This window comes from Dicentrarchus labrax, unplaced genomic scaffold, assembly GCF_905237075.1.
Source record: "Dicentrarchus labrax unplaced genomic scaffold, dlabrax2021, whole genome shotgun sequence".
NCBI lineage: Eukaryota > Metazoa > Chordata > Actinopteri > Moronidae > Dicentrarchus > Dicentrarchus labrax.
The window spans coordinates 7,533,406-7,553,718 of NW_026136712.1; the positions used below are offsets into that span (position 1 = coordinate 7,533,406).

Below are 20,313 nucleotides of genomic sequence, written 5' to 3' on the forward strand. Positions count from 1 at the left end.
TGAAAAAAGGGCAACACACAGACGAGCTGGAACTAACAATAAAAAAAGAGGAAAACAGATGTTTGTGGGCAAACCAGCCACACTGGCAGAAGCCTTATTATTTCATCTCCAAGTTGCTGAGTAAATGTTGTTTGTGGCCAGAGAGCACAGAGTAGGCCTACAGTTAGAAGTGCATGCGCAAGAAATCTATAAAGCTGTGATGGAGTGAATGGAAGAAGGGAGTTACAGCAGTTCAATTCACAGCATAACCTACGTGGCTGGTTTGTATTCATCAGATACTACAGAACTTGATGGCCCTGCAGTTATCAAATCATTAATATTTATGGACACATATCAGTTGATCTCAGTAGATAACATGATCTCTGCTGGCTGACTGTTGCTGAAATTATCTGCTTGTTATGCTCGGTTGGAAATCTGCAGTTTTGTGTCTTGGCAGCGTGACTGACTACTACTGCTGCTAGTCAAAATAAAATGCACACACACACCCATGTACAGTGGCTGTCCAACTAGTACTGTAAATGATGTATTATGTAATTTGGTAAGATTTATGCAGGTTGTCATTTGGATTTGGATCCCTTGAATGGCTTAATTTAGACAGTTTTTAGACTTGAAACAATACTTCACTACAATACATATCAATCATTGAAAATATAATTACATTACTTTAGTCACTCAACGGAAAAGTAATTACTTAGGCTACATTACATTTTACTTTTATTACTCAGCAGCACAGCTCCTTTATCATACATACATACATATATAAAATCTCACATATTCTGTATTTAACGTGTAGAAACACATAAAGGAAAAAGAGGTGTTGGGGTAGAGGTGGATTGCAAAACGGCTTGTAGAGGAAGCAGCAAAGATAGGCAGGCTAAAGCAGCTTAAATAAGGCGCCATGAATGATATTTGCCAATTGGATGCTTGAGGGAATCAGCTGAGCTGTCAGCTGACTGTGTGTTTACGACTAGCTGTGATCATATGATATAGCTGGAATTGAGAGCTGAGCCTGACTTCGTGGCCTGCCTGAACTAACGCTATGCTTAATTTTTGGCCCTCCAGGGGAAAATGCCTCTAGGTTTAGAACAGTGGAGTAAGCCAGCTTTTCAAGTATACCCTAACCCTAACCCTGACCTTAAGAACACACAATATACAATTACCTCAACTTTGGAGTTACTAGGAAATGCATTTTGGTAGAGGATAGCCACCTCCACACACCACTACAGCTCCTGCACCATCAATATGAATCGGACCACTCTGTCCTCTAATATGCAGGGACCAAACTGATATCCATCAAACTAATTACTTAATATCAAATTATAAATATCAGATTACCAGATATAGGGTGTTGCCAACCCTGGATTTAGATCATATCTCAGTGTGCTTTCTGTCCCCTCTCTCCTCTCCTTCTCTTCCCAAATAATTACTACATATTTCAATCAGTCCTACAGGCTGAGCTCACTCCTGCTGTTCCTCCTGTTGCTGCCTTCAAAAAGGTTTAAGTCTTAAGGAATTTTAAATCTCCCACTGCTGAGAACCACCAACTGCTTGGGGATTGACACAATCATCCAGCAGCCCCTGGAGGGCCAGACGTCCTACAACTACTGGATGTTTTTCAAGCACATGGTAGAGTCTTGCAAAGTAAACAGCATGTGGCAGAAAATACTGAGTGAATGAAAAAAAAATATAAGTAAGTAAATGTAGGTGCACGAGTTAGTCCACTTCTTAATGTCTGTCACAGTAATGAAAGGCAGTGAAATCAATGTTGATGATGATACCTATTGATGCTAATGTGTTCCATATTTATTATTAATTATTACACCTACTTCTTGCCAGTGGAGGAAAAACAAAAATCCTCATCGAATCACATCGCTGTCACTATGACAGGTAGTTTGGGAGAAAAAGTTAAGTTCGAACTCAGAACTTTGCCTGAAGACTGGCTTACAACACGTCACCTAAGCTGTCTACACATGTATTCTCTTTGGTTGTAACATGATTTTAAGAAACAGGTTGACATTTGAGGGTTGACACGTCAGCGCTTCACATCATGAATCACCTCCCTCTGTCCCAGATCTTCATTCTCTGTTCACCCTAATATACTTGTTTCTGAACTGTGCAGGAGTCGTAGGAATCTCTTTGCTTTATTTGTGCCTTGAAGATACTGTGAATTTAAGCTGGCACACACTGTATGAAAATACAAAATGTAACAAAATATGTTCCCTAATTGAACCACGGGACAAAGTGGAACACTACATAGATTGCCTGGGCAAAAAACAGATGAACGGTATTGGTTTTTCCACAGTAGACAAGATGGCAGACAGAGGCCTTCGGAAAAAGTAATGCTCATTACACACACAGTAATTGAACACATTTGAACTTACTGGGTGCAAGTGTTAAAAGGCCTGCTGCCATTTTCTCTGGGGCTGACATTCACTTTAAAGTGAGAATGTCACACCAGTGTCTTCCTCTCACAAATGAAAAGTTGAATTCATAAGCATAAATTACACGCTTAATTCAATACACTCAGGGGTTTTGCTGCTACGACTGTTAGCTGATGTTGGCAAACTTTAAATGTCTATTGGTGTGTAATTGACATTACTCAGTCAGTTTGACGACTTTGTGAATCTCTTATTTATGATTTAGCACACATTATCCTATTAGATGTTATAGTGGTAATACTGGAACAAAGTTACATAGGCTCGCTAGAAAGACACAGAAATTAAATGAATAATACATTTTCCACCTTGTAATCCTGTCTCCCCATGTTGATTATTCATTTATCTCATTTATCATCAGGCTACCTTCAAATGCTTTCACATTCACAATTCACAATAATACGGAGGTCACCTCCCACGATGACTTGTGGAGCCTTCAAATTCAACGCAAGAGGGGTGATTATTTCTGCCGCTCGGGACAATGCATCAAGCATAAACCTAGCTTTATCGTCCTCCTCATGATCTTCTAATCATCCGAGGCATTTGATTTAAATTCCTCTGGTAAATATACCCCACCCACATATTCTGTTACTCTTAGAAGACTTTCTAACTTCTGTTTCACTGTGACTTTAAATTTTAGAAATGTCAAAAAGTCAGAAGCTTTAAAGTCAGAGACAGTTTTTGAGATTTACATGAACCATCAGCAGTTGATGTTAACTGAGGACAGGAGGCAAATATTTAGTCTCCAACAAACATGACTCATTGCAGAAAGAAAGCTTGAAGCAAAAAGGCGATGACCTATTTATCAAAGACGACTGCAGAAGTACTGTAGCATGACCCAGTAACAAATCACTCTTCCTAACACAAATTTCACCTTTTCTTCTCTCACTTTTTTTCTTCTACCCTAGCTGTCAGAGGAGTTGCTTTATGAGTGCTTGTCTCCTCCAAAATGTTTTCATGCACTCTTAACTCTTCCCTGGGGTCATGAGAGGCAAACTACTTATTCTTGTAAATTAATGATCTCAGGATGAATCTTTGCTCCCCTGCTCGTGTCATGTTGATTATTCTGACAAAAGGCATGTGTACGACCAACTCAGCAGATCGCACAGAGCGCGGATTATAAAGCGCGAGGGGGTGGGAGAGGGTTGTGTTTGTCTGCTTTGACTCTGCTGCAGATGGTAAAGGATGATGCACACAGACTTTCACATATGATCTCACTGATGACAGACGTGGTAAGAACTCCGATTCTTGCTTTATTCTCGTACCGCCGCTCACTCTCACACAGACTCACGGGGGGGACGTTCACATTTCATCTTGGTGATGACAGACGCCATGCAATGCACTCTCTCCTTCATCACTTTCCCCACAGCACTTAAGGCTCCTTTTATGTATCGTTTCACCCACAAACACACACACTCAGAGATGCACATTTATACACAAAACACACAGTATATACTGAAACACGTGTCGGCCTCACTGCTTTTCTTGGTGTTTTTCACGGTCATGAGCACTCACAATAGCAGGCCAGTGCAAACAGCAGGCAGATGGTATACCTGTGTGTACTTGTATGTGTGTGTGTGTGTGTGTGTGTGTGTGTGTGTGTGTGTGTGTGTTGAGAGAGAGAGAGAGAAAGAAGAACGAGAAGAAGAAAATGGACTAGAAGAAGAAGAATAAGGGCCTTTCAGTCGTTATTGCCATTTACTTTCAGTAATTTTACATGGACTGATTTGAACTTTGTCCTCTGCATTTGACCCTTCCTATACACTAGGAACAGTAGGAAGCCATGGTTCAGTGGAGTGTCTGGGTAACCAGGGAATCAAACCACCGACCTCATGGTTAGTGAATGACCTGCTCTGAGCCACGGCCACCCAAATCACATTATATCAAACGCTCCTTTAACTCCTCCTAAAAACTTGAACTCCTCTTAAGTTGCTGACCTGAAAATGGATCTAAATGTAAATGCTGGTGCATCATTAGTGTTTCTGCTAAAACTCACTTAACTGCTTCCAGATCAGCTGGGAAGTCAAAATTTCAGGCACATTATAAGCCTGTGCTTCTTATTTTATTGATAGCCTGGTATTTCCCATAATGAGAGAAAAATCTTTTTCATCTCAAAAAACTGCTAACCAGGGAATGTTTCGTGTCTCCATAGCATTGCTTTATTATTTATTATAAAGTTTTGTTATCAACTAAGAAAATCAAAAGGAAGAAATAGAGTAGCCAACAGTTCAGCCATTGTCATTATGGCACAATGAGAGGAATACTCTCCTTTGGTTTTCTGATTCTCTCTTTATTCTTTATAACTCTCATAAAGAAAATATGGCCACCATTAGAGAGCATTGCTGAGTTGCAGAGGAATTGTCTCATAGGGCATAATTATATAGAAATTGATATTGAATGCCATTTTGTTCAAGTTAAATCACTTCTAAAATAAATACATATATATATATATATATATATATATTCAAAACATGAATATAGCAGCAAACAACTATTTTCTATGTAAAGATATAGTGGAGTCATGGTTAGGAGAGAATGTCTACTGGGTAGAGTGACTGAAACTGCTGTTTTTCTTATACATCTGTAAATTAAGGATTTGTTTTAACATCTGACTCAGTGAATAATGGGTTTATTTCAACCAAGCTGGGGTTGGTGATTGTTGGAAAGACTGTGGAAGGACAAAGTCAGTTTTGCTGAGTTTTAATTTTTTTCTATCCTCTTATTTTGGTCTGAGGAGCTGGTGCTCTAGTGTGACATCCAGTGCCAAGTAGATTTTGTATGTATAAGCTTTAAGCAATATTTAAACTAATTAACATACTTTTCATTAGGTGGGATATGTGAATTGTACTAGGGGGTACAATAGAAATGTCAGACTAACACACACACACGTGACCACCTCCACTCTGGACCAATTCATTCTCTTTGTCCCTCAGATCCAACAGCTCGTTTCCAAACTCCTGAACTGTTCAGACAAATCAAACAAAGGAATCCCGATCTTCACCTTAATTGTCTGCTGCCTGCAATTCCCACTGAGAGAGAAGATATTACGTAACTCATTAAGCAGCCTTCCTGTCCTCTTGTTCTGCGCTTAAAAGATCCTGATGCTAGACATTCACTAGGTAGTGCTTAATGGAAAAATTAATATGGGCAAGCATGCTGCAGTTTTAACATCAACAACCCCCAAACCAGAACCTCTCCTAATTCCCTCAGTTCCTGTTTAATGTATTGGCTTGCACACACACGCACATAGCCTTACATACTTACTCCATTATGCAATCACTGAAACCTTGTACCCTAAAAAGGGTTTGGCCAAGCAGATGGGCTCATTAAATGGTATTGTTTGTATTTCTGTGTGAGTGAGAGTATATGCACATGCGCATGGAGACATCAGCACGAGTATTTTGTATTTAGGTTTTGGTTTGTGTACCATTTCCTGTGAATTTATTCATAGAGCCTGTGGCTTAAAATAGTAAAAATGTTAGTTATTTTTTGGAGGCATGTAAAGTCTTAATGTCCTAATTTTATCCAATCGTCAGAATCACGAGAATCCATCTTTCCAGGCTTCAATCCGTGTGTTTGTGGACAGTATAGTGGTACCGATCCAATCAGTGTCCTTCGAGTAGTACTTGCAGCTATGGAGGTGGGCGCTAGGTGTGACACAGCAAGAAGACACTGTTGGTTTAACAACAATGATGGCTTGCCTGTAGACGGTGATAGACAGATGATTCATCCAATCAAGTGCCTGCCCTTTCCTAAACAGTTTCCAATAGCGACTTCCCAGAGGGCTCTGTGTAATAAACGTCTGGCGTAGTCAGGTCATTACTCCAATGAAAAGTTCTTAAATATTCTGTGAGGGAGAGTCCTGTTGGCTCACCTCGTAGAGCTGGCTCCCCATGTACCAAAGTTGAGTCCTTGCTGCAGCGGCTTCGACTCTGACCTGTGGCCCTTTGCTGCTTGTCATCCCCTCTGTCTCTCCGGCTTTGCTGTCACTCTTCGGCTGTCTCTATCGATTAAAGGCAATATAGCCCCCCCTCCCCCAATCTTTTCTTTTTTTAGAAAGAAATATATTATGGGACTTTGAGTACAGCTATCTTACATGCTAGCCATGGCTATCCTATCGATAAAGGATGACTATATGGGAACCTTTTTGTATTTTACCAGAAACTCCACAAGTTACAGACATCAAAAACACTGGAAAAGTGGGATTTCATATCTCCATCATGGTCAAGAAAAATTATATTAAATGTAAAAAGTAAAAATCTCCAAAGGACAACCAGTTGTTTTTCCACCATTGATCAGTTAAGTGGAGTTATTAAATGTGAAGAGCATTGACATCAGTGCTATCAGACAGTGAGTTGACACACACACACACACACACACACACACAGTCCAAGCTTTTCATGACAGCCAGTGAATATACAGTAGGGTAGCAGCGTGTCTTGATCTATTAGTCATTTACTGTTGCTCCAACGACGTAAAATATAGGAAGAAGATGACGAGAAGATGGTAGTAGAAGATGATGATGAAGAAGATAGTGATAATGATGATGATGACCGTGTGAAAAGAACTATTTCCACATAATCCGCTAATCTGGCACATGCTGAAAGGTCAGCACGACTGAATCACAGACAGATCACACACACACTCTCCGTAGCTAAACAGCTTAAACTACAGCGCACAGCACATTAATGTTTGTGTGTGTGAACAGTGATTAAGGTAGAGGCTCAGAGTTGTAAGTTTAAATGTTGTTACTGTAAAGACTTACTCTTGACATTTCTCCACCCATCTGGCTTCAGCATCATTTTCTAATTTATTCCACCAAAACATCCAGGCATCCTCCATGTTTCTCCACTCTCTCTCTCTCTCTCTCTCTCTTTCACCAGCTCTTTTTCTCTGTTCATCATCTAAACCACACAAGTCTCCCAAACTCTCTTCCGTGAGTGTGCGTGCAATGATTAGTATTCAGAAGTTGTGTCGTGTACACCTCTTTCTCAGCACTGACAGCCACAGATGTGATGAAATCTTCTGTCTCTGATGCTGTGCTTCTCGCAGTGTGACACTGCTACACACATACACACTTGCGTACAAATAGACTTGACTTGTGCATGGCAAATCAGTTTGGCGAGCATATCAATATGCTTTACAGTTTCATTCAGTCAAAAGAGCTGTCAATTGAACACACATAGAGGCACTGACACACACATAAACATACATTTTAAAGGTTGATGATGTTAAAACAATGATGGCAATTACCACTGATTTTGCTGCTCTCATCCAGATTACCTTATAAAGCATATTGTCTGGTTGTGTGTGAGTCAGTGAGGACATTCGTGAGCAGTGCATGTGTGTCCATCCATCCCTGGGGCTGACATCAAGTGCGCTGGCTGCATCAGTGGACTTCATTAATGCTAATAGCCAAGGCTTCACTCTCTCAGCTAGTTTGTTCCATTGTTCATTAACCTCAGTTCATTTAGCATGGGGCTGGCTGGCTGGCAGGGTTGGGGCCGCTGTCTCACCCAAACTCACCGGCCTCGAGGTAAAAGAGAGATGCTTTTTAACTCATGTTAATCCAGTGTTTATGTGATACTTCCACAGTACACATTACCACCTGAGAGATTCCCAGTACAACTAATGATGAGCTTTAGGGCCATGACACACCGAGCTGAGGCAATGACAAAGTCCAAGTGATATTCCATCTTATGTCACCATTTAACTTCTGTTTAAAGTCGCATTTGAGTGGTTTAGATTCCAACCATGAACCGCAATGTTCCCAGTTCAAATCTGACCTGATAAAATCTCTTGCCACTGTCGCTAATAGTATTAAGTTTCACTGCAGAGAAAGCTAATGGCCAGTTGATTGCCAATATGCACGCATCTGCACCTGCTTGACAGCAAAATAGCTATTCAGTGTTCTGTATTATATAAAATGGGTAAAATGTTTTTACCAATAACCCCTTAGAGCAGGGTTAGGGTTCATCCATCTTGCCCCTCTCTATGATTGCCAGCTTTTCTCCCTCCAAAAAGTAGCCTTAGAGAGCAGCAACAACACTTTTTCCCATCAGTATAATGGGTATTTCCCATATAACATTTCATTAAACCTAGCTTGTTTCAATCATAGTATATCAGCCTTAAGCTCACCAGTTTTCTTGCAGTTTACCACGTTCACTGAAATCTTATCACCACATCTATGGCTGACTGGACAGTTGGAAAATTCTGCAAAAGCCTGTATTCTGTTCAGTGACGATGTCTCTGATTGTCCTAGATTCCTGATCAAAACAGGCAGCTGGACCCAGGCCCCAGACTCTGGAATAGGTCCCTAGATGTCCTTTTTACTGGAATAGTTCTTTATAAACGTAAAGCATTACAAAAGTGAAACTGAAATGGTAAGGGCCCAAAGACCCAGATTGTTAAAACAATGTCTTATGAAGTCATGTGTCACAATGTAGTTTTTCTAACTTTTTTCAGTTTATATTGTGGTCACATGTTGCTTATTCCCAAACAAATATGTGTAATCAAATTACCACAAATCAACTGGCGCACATCCAACTTTGGGCAGACAGTTCTATAGGAGCACTGGTTGGGCCTAGGGCTATAGGCCACTTATAATGAAGCTGCCATGTGTAGTCTGCTTTGTGCCTTGTACACGCTGGGTACTTGAAGGTGACAGGGTGCTTACAGACTGCACAGAGTGGAAGGGACTGGTCAGTAGGGCCGCACAGCTTACTTGTTCTCCCAGGCTACCCAAGGGGTTAATTCAGCCATGCTTCAATGCCAGTGTTATTTAATTGTATTTATCATCTGCATATAGCAACCACAGTATGGTTACGTAATTTCTAGAACTCTAAAGAAGGTTGTGGTTATGGTTGAAAAAAGCAAACATGAACTGTATGTATGGGACAGAACGCACACACTCTGGACTCTGGATCCCTTCTTCAAAAGAATATGACTGATTTCTGTGTTTTGTTTATTTTTCTTATCCGCACCAACTGACACTGCCTCTCTCTCTGCTTGTCTCTCACCAGAACAGTACCATCTGAATAACTCAGCTTACGGGCCGTTTGGACAAGGGCTTCCACACCCGCACAGCAACCACAGCACAGTGGGGCTCAACAAATATACATCCCTTAAAGCTGTGGGTAAGTCGAACACACAAGCACACACTAAATGATGCTGACTCCAACTGACACAGTAACCTTTAAAGTACAGTAAGCTGGCAGTACAGGAGCTGTCGACTGATGAGGGACTCTTTGCCTGTTGGCATACAGCGAGTTGATCTTAAAGAGGAGCCCACGCACGGTAACTGACCCTAAGTAAGATTGATGTAAACTGGGTTTCCTATACAGTCCTCCACAGTTCCTACACTGAAATATAATACTTATAAAAACCTTTTTTTGTTTGAATTCGCAAATATAATGAAAGCTATGTGACTGGTCTATGTCCTTACTTTGATTTTAACTACACCAAAATAAACTTAAATAAAATAACTTAAAGGTTATATACTACAAGAAAATAAACTTGTCACTGGATGGGACACCAGCATCTCAGACCAAAACAACAGGGCAAAAATAAAATGAAACTCACCAAAAATGACTTTGTAAGTCCTCTCACAGTCTTTCCAAAAATTACCAACTCTGGTTTGGTCAAAATAAACTTTTAATTCACAGAGTTAGATGTGAAAATATCCATGAAAAGGGCTGCAATGGCCGCAACGTAATCTAACACCAAAGTACGTCCACTAAAAGGTGCTTTTTTGTCTGATAAAATTAAGAAAAGAATCCCTACAGAAATAGACTTTTTGATTACCACTGCACTTTTATGATTCCTTAGATGGGGTTTTGTAAGAGATGCATGGTTGTTTGTTTGTCTGTGAGCAGGATTACGGAAAATAAAACCTGGTGGAGGGGTGTAGAATGGGTCATGGAAGAACCCATAAAATTTTGGAGTGGATCCGAATCACAGGGGAAATAAATGAATTATTTTTCACTTTTGATAACTTTGCAAGATCGGTTCAATGGTAACGCCAGTAGAAACACTGTTAGTGTGCTCTCCGTGTGCCCATCTAGCTCACTGTTGCAATGCTTATCAAGCTTTAAATATCAGGTGCCATGTAAGTTGCCATGTACATACAGTCCATTTACAGTTTTATCTGGCAACCATCAATTTTATGTGTATGCTTGACTTTAAAATGGCAATATTGATTTGTTGTTTGTACATAAAATCAGTAAGTTTCATCACTTTGTTTATGTGTAATAAATATAAAAATAAACATTCAGTAACTTTTTTTACTGCAATCTTTATTCTCTTAATGTTACTATGAATTACTTTATTTTATGTTTTATTCCCTGTTAATATGACAAAGAATTGTAAGCTCAAAAACATTAATTATTTCATTGTGTGAATAAAACAATTCCTCTGAAATTTCGAGTCAGATTTGGGTCATGTGATGCAGTTATTTTGTGTCTGTACCACACTAAAAGTTTGGTGTTCAAGCAAATTATATAAACTTTTAAGTGAATTGGGCTTTACAGCACAAACAACCTTCCAAAATTGTCTGCAAACAGGACATTCCGATATAATACAACTTCATATGACCATTTATTTACATTTTGGTTTGTATGAGTTTTAGTACCTATTTTTGAATAAAATCAAATGGGTAAAAAATAGTAGCTTTTGAAAAACAGCTGAAAACAAACAGCTGTTGTTAGTGGACTACGACAAAAGCATAAAGACACACACAGAGACAAGGTTACTGTTCATGTAGCCAGGACGCTGGCGGCAATGACCTCAGTTTTTAGTTTATTTAAATAATTCTCTGTGACATTCATGCAGGCCCATGACACACACACACACACACACACACACACACACACACACACACACACACACACACACACACATACATGCACACGCATTCACATACACGTGCACACTCCGGACTCAGGGCGAGGGTATTTATAAACCCTCACTGCTATGTCCCCACATCCTGACACACATACCTTTACCTCCATCATCTCCATAGAACTCCTCATTGTGCTCCCTGTCTTCTTCCCTCTCATACCACAGCAAAGGAGGAATACCGCCAGTATTTACCCTGAGGGCATACACCAATTGGAAATACTTAAATCACCAGCTTTCCCCTTTGATCTTCTTCAAACCCTCCCTCTCATCCTGACCGTCCTTCACCTTCTTCTGATTCTCTCTATATCTAATCTTTCCACTCGTTCAAAGTAATTTTTTTCAGAATTTCACATTTCCGGGACAATTTATTTGTAATGAAAGAAAGACTTTGGTGGCCCTTCCTACTAGGCACTGCTTTTGTACTTTAATTATTTTGTCACTCAACTTTGTTTTCTATACTATGTTATCAATGCATCCAATGTTTTACGTCTTCTTCCTCCTCCTACTACTACTCAGTATTTACTTACTCCTCGCTGTGCCACTAGTTTTACAACCTAACTCGTGTCTCTGTTCACTTCTGATCATAATGTGAACTGTTTTACTGTTGATGGTTGTTATAATAAAGCGGTAAGCTAACATTACCAACCATAAGCTACTGGTCACTCGAGACCAACTGAGGCTGAAGCAGCAAAACCCCTGACTTCACTAAATTTAGCAAGTGTCATGGTTTTACTTCATAAGAATTGAAGTTTTCATTTATAAGAAAAAGAATGTATAATTTCTTCCTTTAAAAGTTGCATGGTCTGGAAGTTTCTAAAATACTTTGAGGAGCAGAAGAAGATGACATTGCTGACAGTTTGGAGCCGGAAGGTCCAAGCATAAATGCAATCTTGGATTAAGTGTGATTCAGTCGTCAGCGTTCCTACAATGACAGACTCTGTGTTTGCACATTGACAGTTTGTTTTAGGCTACTTCTGCGTGTGACTCAGAACTGCATCAGACTGTGACAAATTGAAAATGACTCTATAAAGTATAAACAAGTTTAAAGAGGCTAAATTTGGCAGGTTTTTGCTTTACTGGCCTAATTGTTAAAGGTTATTTTTTAAAAAAGCCTTCTACCATAACTTAAATGATTATTCTCTGTAAATCCAAGTTCGGTTTTATTTTTGTATCTTTGGCAATCACTGCTATCAACGTGCTATCATCAGCAACAATGGGGCAAGACAGCAGCAGTCAGATGATCAGACATAATAGAAAATAATACCAGATTATCTAAATCATTTTATTTGGAGGTAAAACAAAAGTGAGCGTACCTAAAACATCTGTCTCCTTCAATGCACTTCCTGTGCAATGAGGTACAACTATAGTTAAGTATGGTAGGTCAGAGTTGGACCAGGACGTTGGCTAATGTGACAAACCTGCTCATGTTTCTTGTCTCATATGATTTCTTTTTGGCAATTCCGCCATGTTAAGAGATTTTTGCAATTATTTGAGATAGAAATTATGTCTGAAACTATGAAAAGATCCAAGTTGTAATAAAACAAATTTAAGTAAATAATCGATTGTACACTTTTTCTCACATGCTATTTTCACCCACCCTTTCCTTTGTTGCAGCACACAGTGCATCCCGTAGCTACTACAAGAGCTTCCCGCTAATGGACTTCTCCCAGTACCAGCCTGTGGCACCTCCAGCCTTCCAGCCAGTTCCCGTACAGCCTAAAGAGAAGTCATACATCCACCAGCCTGTGTCGGCACACCACGACCTCCACGCCCCCCTCTCCATCTCCATCCCCTCCAGTCACCTGGAGCAATCGCGCCTCCCCAAGACCACAACACACCCGCAGCTCTCCAGCTCGGCCTTCAAAGCCTGGGAGCCGACCGGCCGCCACGTCCACAGGCAGGCTTCTGCCCCGGGGCACACCTCCTCCTCCATGCACAGCTCAAGCCGGAGACATGGTTACTCGACCCGGAGGCAGCAGAGCATAGAGAACATGCCAGATCTCTTTAGCCAGCCTTATGGGGGCATGTATGGAGGAGCTGGAGCGGGTGCAGGGCAGGGGCAGCATATACAGGGGCAGCATGTACAGGGGCAGCATGTACAAGGGCAACATGTACATGGGCAACATGTACATGGGCAGCATCCATCTCAACCCCCCTACTACCACCACACTAGGCAGAAGAGCTACTCCACCCACAGTACGACTGAGGTGACCGTCTGAACACCAGCGGCCTGCTGCAATGTTAAACACACACGCAAAAAGTCTTTGGTGTTAGCTAAATGCCAGAGTTTGGACCAGATGGCCCAACAGGTGGGGGATATTAAACGTGAAGACACATTCAGATTTATCAGATGAAAAGGAATGAAATTCAGGAGGAAACTCTTACAGATAATGGGCTCAGCTGGTAAAGGTTATTATTGGCCTACAGCAAGGGTCTTGTACATTGATCATATAAAGTATGTATAGACTGTACCTGAAAGGTAATCTACCATGGTTGCTTAAAACCACTCTCAGGCTCCTATAGGTCACACAGTGTTCACAGATTCTTAACCACTACAGTTTGGGCGCTACAGTGTGGTTTCATTGTACAGGCTTTATAGCAATAGGGATAGGACAAGAGAAAAACAAAGATCTTACTTGCACCAGGGCAGGGGGCAAGCTTGATTTTGTCTGCGAAAAGGTTTTATATGTTAGTTTCCTGGCAGGAAGGAACAGTGAGTTTGTGTTCGCCAAGTTACTCCGGTTAGGTTTAGGTACAGTAGGTCATCAGTACATGTGGCTGCAAGACAACAGCCTGACTCATGGTCAGGTACGGTTGTTAAAAACATTTCACAATGAGCCTGAAGCTGACAAAAACTGCATCCAGGTCCCTCACAGGGCTCACACTATTTGATGTAAATGTGGGTCATAACCTTCAAGATCCATTTCTGTGGTTCACCTATGGGCTCAAGAGTTAGACCTCAGGAACCATAAACATAAATTTGGGGGGTAGAAAATCTTTCACCTTTATTGGCAACCACTGCTCCCTCCCCCTTAAAGGAATAAATTGAGAGATAGTTGAGAAATGTACATACTTTCTGGCAGAGAGTCAGATGAGAATATTTATACCACTCTAATATCTGTAAGCTAGGCTCCCGCCAGCAACAAGTTAGCTTAGCAACAGTGACAAAATACTGCACTGAGTCTTGTTGTATCATTATTACAATTTGGTTTTGCACAGATCAAACAAACAATATATAACGTGTTCATTAATGGACTTCAGAGGTGCTGGTCGGTGGATTTTGTTACCTTTAAACAGAGCTAGGCTAGTTGTTTCCCTATGTTTCAAGTCTTTATGCTAAGCTAGGCTAACTGGGTGCTGGGTGCAGTTCCATATTTACTGTACAGACATTTTAGTTACATCTATCTGCTCATCTAACTCTCTGTGAGAAAGCAAATAGGATAGGGTGACCATATTTCCAAATTCCCAAACCCTTAAATGTACCTAACGTTCATGCACGTGAATGTGCTAATGCACGCACCTTTCAACAGCATGGGCACCATGAGTGCAACAATTTAATCGCCAGATACTTTATAAAGGAGTAAGCCTCCTGGAGCTCTTTAGAAAAGACCAACTTTGTCTTAGGCACGACAGCTCCCCGCATACCGACACTAGCAACAGCCTCCAGAATGAAACATCAGTTGAATTGAGACGCATGGTGCATTGTTTATGTTTTCATATTGTGTTAGGTCATATTGAGCGCGAGACAGAACATGATAAACATCTATGTTAAGTCCTGAAAATAAGTAGAATATATTTTAGTGTTGTACAGATATTTGTCGGGACTCAGGACACCCAGTTTAAAACCAGACATTCCTGGACTAATCGGGACTTCTGGTCATTGTAGAACAGCCATTTTCCAAAATGTTGCACTGTTCCAGACATTCAACAGAAACATTAAGTAAAAAAGTTAATATATTGTTATGATAAATACTAGACTATAATAAGCTTCTTACCATTTTGGCACAAACATGACATTTATAGTATTTTCACTCAAATGCTTTGCAGTAGTGGTTGAGAAATATAACTCCCGTGAATGGGAGGTAAAAATCCAACTTATGTTTTGCATTAATGGAGCATAAGGGTTAAGAGTGATACCCCAGTTGGTGATAATATTTAAATTATATAACTATATCTTCGAAGGCTGATAAATTTACATTTCTCCCCTTATTTAACTGCATCACGGAAAAAATCATTCAGAAAAGGCATTAAATTAAGATTTAATTTAGAAGATTTAAGAATTAAGTTAGATAAACTCCATGTAATTTATATAATATAAGATTTTGTTTCAGTGTAATCATAAATCATCTCAAGGTAACACAGTTCAGGTCATTTCTTGGCCCTTTAGATGCCTTTTTGTGCAGTTCTTGTAAAAACAGTTCTACTATTTTGCATCTCTCGGTCTACCTCTGTGCACAGCTGTATTCTCCTCATTTCTCACCCCTTTCGGCCTTTCCCACCCTCTTTCCACGATGAAGCGCTTTGCATTCTGTGCCATCAGGCCAAGCATACAGGGACAGCATCCCTGGGGTCACATTAACTCGACGGTGAGGACAATGCCACCATCATGTCAGCTCCCATCAGCCTCCATCCCGACCAGAGAGAGGGAGAGGAGGAAAGAGAGGGACAGAGGAAGAGCCAGAGGCTGGGACTCTTTAGAAAAGAAGAGAAAGGGAGGAGAGAGAAGAGAAAAAATAGAAAAACAAACGTACATGGCTGCATGCTTTCCTTCCTCGGGGGAAGGAAAGAGAAGGAGTCACTGTAGATCTGGGTCTCTCACTACTGAACTGTCTGGGTCATAACTCAGAGTGTATGGACGTGTGTGGATGCCTGTGCGTAATTTCCAACCCCCAGGCACCATTGCAGGGGGATTCGCTGAGGCATTTCCAGGCCTAGAGCGTGAGACATTTCTCATCTTGTCTCAGAAGCCTGGACAGCAAAGGACACTGTGCAGAGCTGCTGCTATGAATGTGCAACAGTTAATGCAACACTTCCACTGTACTAGCTGATGAAAGTTTATGGCTGTAACACCCTCAGGAACTGCACAATGAAGTGAAGTGTTGATGATCGCACATGTGTCCAGAGACGCTTCAATGAGGTTCTGAGAAGAGATGATTTTATGATGTTAAACCTTTAATTTTTAAAGTGTGAGGTCCTGTGTATAGGTGAATTAAGAGTCAAATGAAAAGATAAAACAGGTAAAACAGAACCAAGAACAAACACAATTAATGGACAAATCACACAATATAACACAGCTCTACCAAATGAGCACTGGCTAAACATCTCTTTCCACATATTCCACATTCTCTACACATATAAACGCAAAAAAACACACTGTGGTTGCAGCAAAAAAGCACGTCTCTTTGTCACTGATGGCATGTAAATTCACCATACTTTTACCATACTAGCTTTGGAGACTGCAGTGCAGTGTGATTTACTGCCATCTAGTGGTGAAGTTGTGAATTGCAACCATCTGAACGCAGCTCAGCTTCCTAAGAGTGTAGGAGAAACTACGGTGGCCACAAAACTTGCCCTATTTAGAGTCAGTGTTTAGCTTGTCCATTCTAGGCTTCTGTAGATACATGGGGGTTCAACATGGCGGCCTCCATCAAATAGGACCCGCTCCCTCTGTAGATAAAACAGCTCATTCTAAAGTAACAAAACAACAACAATTCTTATTTTCAGGTGATTATACACTAATGAAAACAAAACATTATGTTCCATTTTTTACCAATAGGTCCTCCTAAATGTTACACACTGGACCTTTAAGTGCAATCGATATTCAATTTGTTCTAATAGTAGAAAGTGAGTGTTGTTTCCAGAAAAAGCTGGACTCACCAACATTTAGTAAACATTACATTTTTAGCATCTCTCTGTAACACACATGCAGAAGTGTAAGCTTAGACTTCACAATCCCACACGGTCACAAAAGTTATGCAGAAAATAATGTGTATGAGATGTCAAACTAAATTCAAAATGTCCTGTTAAGATACAAACCGCTTAAGTCTGAACTGCAGGCTTTTGATATAATGTTGTATATTAATGAAGTACAACAATAGAACATTGTTAGGTTTCTATGAATGATTGTAAGCAGCTCCCTGTTTACACATCAGATACAACGCAACATTATCATTCATCCAGCTCCTTAGTTGCTAAATGCTCCACTATGTTCAATCAGCTTCCTGCTGATAGCCTAATATGATGCTATGCGAGCAGTGAGAGTGAACCAGAACTATAAAGTTGTTGGTTACACTAGTCATCTGATTATTGGTTAAAAACATCGATTACAGCCCCTTTAAAAACGTACACAGTTGTTTTGAAAGAAGTTCTGATTCCTCCCTGAAGAAATCTTTGGAGTATAGCTCTCGAGTGCATAAAAGAGTCCATACTTTTTTTATTTTTTGGATTAAAACACCTCAATCAGATTAACATTATCAAAGTAAAGCTAGGCTAATAAAGTTCTTTTCATGACTCTGGCTACAACACATGTAGAAATAAAATTAATCTTAACTACACACCTCTTAAACCTTTGCTGCAGTTTGCTTTGTAGGGATAAATCCCATTTTGTTATTTTTTTCATGAATAGTTTCACGAGTAGAGGAAGGTATTAACACTCTCAGCTATATAAAGACTGCAACTAAAAGCATTTACTATAAAGTGCATCCTTGTGAAAGTTGTCATAAACTCAATGGACACAATCACTGATTTTTATATTTGAACAATGCCACTGGAAAAAATGAGTTCAATGGAAGACAATGGAATAAGATGAGTTCCACTGCCAAAATGTTTAACCTTACACAAAGAAATGTCTCTAAATCCCAGTAATTGACCAGCATGAATATATATATAGATAAACCAAATACCAAAAATGTTTTCCAGTTGTGGTTGAAGCCAAATAGTTTGGAGGTCCCGCAGATTAATCACCCAGATATCGAACGTAACTGTACATTCCATATTTACCCTCGTGACATCCAAGTCTCTCACAGTGCACCACACAGGGTCTCATCAAAGACTGATCTCAAGAGGTGATGTTTTATGAGCGCCTTGCTGCATGCCGAGCCCAATGCTCTCATCCATAAACATATAAACAAACATACTGTACCCGTTTCTTAGATTTTGACTTTCTATACAGTCACAAGTTCAATGGAGCATTAACAAATCGAATTCACTACGACTGATGCTGTGGTTAAGAAACCAAACACCTGTCTCTCTTCCACATAACACGTTGCTTATTCTTTGTTGGCTCATAATTTAACTCAAAAGTTGTCTGTAATTACTCACTGTCTCTCATTACCAATGCAGCAAAGCATCCTGGGCAGGCATCATTTCCTCTCCATGCTTTATGTTGTGAGTTAGAAATGTTGAGATCGGCTGGTTTAGAGACACAAAATCTGTATTTTTAAGCAATAGAAGATTGGCATTTCAGAATAATTGTTTTTGTGTTGAGAACCTGAACAAGCGCTTCCAGTGATTTTCTCCACCTCGAACAACGGTCCCCTTTGTTCTTTGTAGGTAAAACACATATTTCTTCAGACAAATGTTTCTGATTATGATTATGATTTAATCTTTTTGAACACATGACAACAACATGATGATTTTTTTATGTTTTATGTAGTGCAAACCATCTGAAATCATGTGTTCTGCTTTATGAATAATGTGTAAATTTGTTTATTTAATGGAATTTCCTATATATTTTGTTTGAATAAGGGCTGTATGAACTAAGTCATTTTAATTCTAAGAGTATTTATAATTGCTGTTGATGTCAGATTTTAACAGAATATTATTTAATGAAACATGATGCATAGAGATATATATTAGCTGAGTTGTGCAATTTCTAATGTGCAATAGAAGAGGATAAAGCAGGCCTACTGTACTGTACTATACTGTATGTCACATTATTGCAGTGGGTTTTTAACATTAGTGGAAAAAACAGTGGCACAAATTAAGTGTAGTGTTGGACAAAGTGACTATAAAGCAGACAGGTTGTCTAAAGCATTGATAATGTTTCTATAGTGTGATTACACAACACTGACTGGTGAATGGGACAATGTGCAAAAACAAGTAGTGTGAAAATTAGTGAGTATGAATTTGATTTGCAGTGAAACATTTGTGAGAATGCAGCAATTTGTTTCCAACTGGTTTGCACATGTGATATTTAGATGTGTATGGATACTGGACTGGACAGCAGAGAGAGATAGAAATAATTTCTTTGCACCAAGTGAAAGGAGGGAAGTCATCCCACTTTGGCACTATGAACCTCTGCAGGTTACCGTCTTGGAGTACTTTATATTATCTGTTTAACAAAAGATTATATAAGACAACAGAGCTATGATACATGTATAAATGCAAATATGATAGCCAAGTAAATCCAAAGTGTATTGGTGTGATATACAGTATGTAGCAAAAATTTGTATATACTGTATGTACCTTTATTTCTTATTACAACAAAACAACTAATTTATACCCCAAATGTTCTAGAAATATTCTTTGCAGAGGATTGTTTAGTAACTGGTGCCACTTTTGAAGATGAAACATTAAAGATTGTAAAATTCATACATGGTTTGGTTTGACTTGTGTTTGTATCAAAGAAAATTGGACCTGGGAGGACCATGTTGGAGAGGGGAAGTAACAAAGTACAAATATTTTGTTTCTGTACTTAAGTAGTTTTTTGCATACATCTTTGCATGGTTGCATATTTCCTGAATCTCAAGCCCGGTGCATAATACGTATGGCACAACATGATAAAACAGAAAAGTGAGGAATACTTGACACTGTTTAAAGTTTCGGTTAGCTTTGGAGTGTTTTTTACTTTTATGCGCTGACTACGTTTCAGAGCCTGTACTTTTTCACTTTTACTTGAGTAAAGAAGTTGAATCAGTACTTCTACATTTACTGGAGTCTCTTTTTTTCTTACACAAGTATCTGTACTTCTACTTGAGTA

The 20,313-nt window shown here is 39.7% G+C and overlaps 1 protein-coding gene across 2 annotated transcripts in view; it reads left to right on the top strand.

The window, feature by feature from the left end:
- Positions 1 to 19,925, top strand: part of shisa8b (shisa family member 8b) — a 36,893-nt gene extending 16,968 nt beyond the window's left edge. For both annotated transcript variants that reach the window (XM_051418101.1, XM_051418102.1), the window contains exons 4-5: positions 9,458 to 9,571; positions 12,948 to 19,925. In XM_051418101.1, the coding sequence (XP_051274061.1) occupies positions 9,458 to 9,571; positions 12,948 to 13,552 (719 nt within the window). In that variant the 3' untranslated portion in view covers positions 13,553 to 19,925. The remainder of the gene's footprint in view (positions 1 to 9,457; positions 9,572 to 12,947) is intronic.
- The last annotated feature ends 388 nt before the right edge of the window (positions 19,926 to 20,313 follow it).